Source organism: Monopterus albus, unplaced genomic scaffold (genome assembly GCF_001952655.1).
Source record: "Monopterus albus unplaced genomic scaffold, M_albus_1.0 scaffold363.1, whole genome shotgun sequence".
Classification (NCBI taxonomy): domain Eukaryota; kingdom Metazoa; phylum Chordata; class Actinopteri; order Synbranchiformes; family Synbranchidae; genus Monopterus; species Monopterus albus.
The window spans coordinates 200,468-204,838 of record NW_018128243.1 but is presented as its reverse complement, the minus strand read 5'-3'; the positions used below and the strand labels follow the sequence as shown (position 1 = coordinate 204,838).

Sequence of the window (4,371 nt, the reverse complement as noted above, 5' to 3'; positions counted from 1 at the left end):
GCCAGCTAATCATGGTTGTGGGTTCAGGACCTCAGCCTCCACCCAGCATATGGATGTACCTTCAGATCTGGCCTCTGTGGGAGGAGTTACTGGTTTTCATGATGATCTGTTTCTGATCTCCTCTCCCCAGTCAGAAATATGCATGATAGGAGGTGGGACCTATCCTGGAGAGGCAGGCAGGTCATCTAGGAGCACTCCTTTTATGGGTGTTAGTGATAAGACAGCGAGAGTACACCAGTATCAGCAACAAGCTGCATCTAGTTCCTCATCCTGTCTCAGCCCCTCTCGCTCCTGGGTCGTGTCTTCAGTGGACACAGTTGTTACCCCACCTAGCAAAACCCCCGCAAACCAAGGAAGTTTTGGTCAACCCTCCTCCCTCGCCTACCACAACCGCAGCAACAACAATGCCCACAACCTCCTCCACGACAATGAGCTTGACTACTATGAGGTGCTGCCAGGCAACACTGCTCAGGGTGAAGGCTCGGTGCAGGCTGCCGGTCAGAAAACCTCCTACCTGGACGTGAAGCTGGCTCAAATGCTTCCAGTGACCCATAGCTGCTCAGACAGGCCGACGGAGAGAAAGACAGGACCCACCTCTCCTGTAAAACCAAAAAGACCCTTTGTCGAGTCCAATGTATAAAGAAAATATCAAGTCAGAGATGGGGACGAAGGGTTAATTAAGAGTGGTTCAAAAGAAGTCATTGTACCGACATATTCAGTTTCATTAAAGCTATGGGATTCTTAAAGCTGGGCTCTGGTTGAAACAAACTAGTTTGTTTTACGTTCATATGATGCATAGTTCATACAAAGTGGGCATGATTGCCAGGTTGTCTTTGAGAAAGAGAAGTGCTTTGTTTGAAGCATACCCACTTCTTAAGACATTAAACATACAAGTAACATATGGAACATATTGGCTGTTAATTGTGAAGTCTGTGACTTAACAAGCCAGAGACAAAAAAAGAAAGCAAAGTCCAAGCAAAGGAGAGAAAGACACAAGTTATGAAGAACTTGGTCTGTTGCTCTAAAACCAGTGACAAGTCTTGGTTTCGTAAAGCACAACAAGAAACCTGAAGATTTAAACGCAAAAAACACAACAAAAGATGCCAACTGTCACTGAAAAATCCTTCTATTTCATTTCAGTCCATTTCAACATTGTCTCTGGATGTCCATAATGCACCGCTCTAGAGTTTTTCTGTCGAGTTCACATTTATGACTCTAGATGGTGACATCCATCCTTTTCAAGCTTGAAGCGTTCAAATGACTAATGACTGGAAACCGGGAACAGTCACTGTTAACATCCATACTCTAAAACCTGTGCCAGACACATGCTGACCAATGACCCAGTCCTAAGCCATAGTTTGAAAAGCTAGGATGATGCTGTCATTGAGTGTGTACTTACTTGCTGTATATAAAACAAGCCTGATATTTATCTTTTTTAAGTTATATTTGAATTGAACTGTATAAATAGTTACTTTTAAAATTGTGTATTCCTTTTGAATTTGCTTTTTGTCTTTTTTTGAGTGTTTTTCATCCAAAACAGAGAAATGGAAACCACCTTTTCAAAGAGACAAAACAGGAGAAGTTTTTCACTGAAGTTCAGCTCTGCTCAGTTCTGGCTCTGTTCTTGCTTGAGACTGCATCACTCTGCAGTGAACCTCCTGGAGAAATTCATTTTAAGATTTTTGGATCTTTTTTGCTTCAGGTAGATTTTTTTTGTTTTGTTTTGTTTTTTTCTATGGACTTTTGTATTCTGGAACCCTATTGGTCTTAATATGTGCAAAGCCTAACAATCCCAACTGATTTACCAAGGCCCTTTTATTACTCATTGTTATGGAAACATACTAGCCTACTTACACGTCCCATAAACTGGTGTTTGGCTCAATAAAAAAAAAAGCCTACTGACTGTGCGCTAAACCCATCCCCTGAAAAGCGATTATCCACTTTAGCAACTGTAACAAAGCATGGTGTGGCCTATCAAGGTATGGATTTGTCAAACTGTAGTAAAACCAATCCTCTGCATTTAAAGAACTGTCTTTTTGTTTTAGCTTTTTCAAAACCAAAAACACCATAGCAAATGTTTAAATAGATGAAACCATGTTTTATCTACTCTGACTTAGGCTACGGTCATTAGCCTGCCTAGCTTACAAGCTGCAGCAGTAGCAAGTTACCACTTGAAGCAGTGTTGTATGTACATTTTCCAAACACTATTTTAGCCTCACACTGAATATTTTGTCATGCTAAAGTGAAATAAGGTTTAAAAATAAAATCATAAGCAGCCACACAGAGTTATGTTAGAATAAAATAAATGTTTTCCTACCATACTTAATATACAATGACCAAATACAGTGGTTCTACAGGATACTGCAATACAAGAACAATGCCATTTGTTTACACGTTTTCTATGAGTCCAGTGGGGATGCTAATAACGTTTGCCTCCATTTTTGTAGCACAGTAGCATATACATTATGCAGCCATCAAGTGCATACTTATGTCCTCTTTTTACAGGAATCTCATTTTAAAACTATTCTATTGGAAACATTGTCAACCACATATGGCATTCTCAACTGCAGATAAAGTATGCCAGCAAACACTGACATGTCAGAAGGCAAAAGTAGCAGTTGACAACTAAAATTTTGAATCTTCTGTTTGAGATCAAGCACCAATTGTGTTATTGAATGCCAGCTGTGAGACAACCTGACAGGCTTACGGTAGCAAACTTAACAGGGGACTGTCAGCCAGTTCTGGGGCTGATTTTCCAGGGGGTGTGACTAACAAAATGGGACAAAACTTTTTTTTCATTTTTTAAACTGTATTTTAAGCACATGAATGCCTTTTTTTTGTACATTTCATGTTTCTAATGAATCAGCAGCTTAGTGAAACCATTGACTTCTGACCTCTTTGTCCTGGTACAGTCTCTCTGACCACTGCCCTTATTTCCTGCCACTGCTCAGGATCCTCCAGCGGTAAAAAGATATGGTAGCAATAAATCATTCTGGCTCACGAGCCATTTTCACAGTCTGGCTTCTAGAAAATGGTATGTAATTCTGTCCATTTAGCATAATTAGGTACACTATTAGCAAGTTGACTGAATGTTCAAGACTAGTTTAAAAATGATGGCAACAGCTTGTCATAGTACAACAGTGTTTCTTTAAATCCTTGATGAGCCACTCGACAGATGTGTAGTCTGTCAGTAAAACTACGTATGTATGTTTAAATCCCAACTGTGGGGTCTTAAGCCCCAAGTTTTAAACACCGTGTTAGAAAGGAGCAAGGTCAGTGAGGTCCCTCTCAGGGGGTTTACTGCAGGCTATTTCTTGGTATGTACGATAATATTTAAAACCCAGGACAGTTACATTAATATTAAACATTTAAAGCAACATGTTTTGATCAGCTCATGTGAACTTGACTGCTGAGCTAACATTACAAAGAGGAATAAAGATCTATCAAAGACACATGTAAGTCTCTTGTTTGCTCTGGTTCTCGTGGCATGTTTTTACTTGGCTGCTATCCAGATGGTTTTCAAGCAACTTTGTGTCAGTTTCCAATAAATTGGTCCTTCATCTTGTCTGAATAATAGAAGACTGAGTGGGGAAGGCTCAGACAAGCTAGTAACTTAAAGATAGAAGACTGAGTGGGGAAGGCTCAGAAAAGCTAGTAACTTACAAAATTACCAAAACCAAATTATAACTACAATTACAGCTTTTCTCTTATTCTGTGACATAAGACGCAACTGTGGGGTCAATTTTGTCTAATAAACACATAGAAGTGTGGAATCACAAACTGCAACCCAAACCCGAGACTGTCATTCAGAAATATGATACAGAACAATAATATGGAATGCAAAGTAATGTGATTGCTTCTTAAATCTCAGCTTGTGTTGCCTGTGTTTTGCTTTGCATTTCTTCTTTTGGTTAGCAAGTCATAGTTGTCTTTTCCCCATAATTTTTTTTTTTTTTTTTTACATTTCTCAGGTTGAATTTGTGCTTCTCTGTTTTTCTAAGTCAGTACCAGAAACAGACAAATGTTCCAGGAGCAAGGATGCTTTTCTTTTGGTCTGTTAAACAGTCGTATCTTACAAGGAAGTGACCTCAGAACACAAGAGGGCTGAACCGTGAATGTATTAAGGAGAACTGGATCCCGAGCTTACAGATAGTAGCCAGTCACTGCACTTCTGGGTTTGCAGGGTAAAATGATGTTACAAATTGATTGGTAATGCAGATGTGCAGCCCACTGCACACACGCAAACAGAACATTTTTCAAGTCTCAGAAAACGTTTTACAAACATAAAACCCCCCAAGGATTAAAAATTCATAATACAAAGAGTAATGGTAATTGATCTGGTTTGCCATTGTGGTCTGTAAGGGAGATGGA

At 39.6% G+C, this 4,371-nt stretch overlaps 1 protein-coding gene across 1 annotated transcript in view; it reads left to right on the top strand.

Annotated features, from left to right (window-relative positions):
• Positions 1 to 1,498, top strand: part of LOC109951092 (protein TANC2-like) — a 51,950-nt gene extending 50,452 nt beyond the window's left edge. The window contains exon 30 of the mRNA XM_020585375.1: positions 6 to 1,498. Coding sequence (XP_020441031.1) covers positions 6 to 640 — 635 coding nt within the window. The 3' untranslated portion in view covers positions 641 to 1,498. The remainder of the gene's footprint in view (positions 1 to 5) is intronic.
• The last annotated feature ends 2,873 nt before the right edge of the window (positions 1,499 to 4,371 follow it).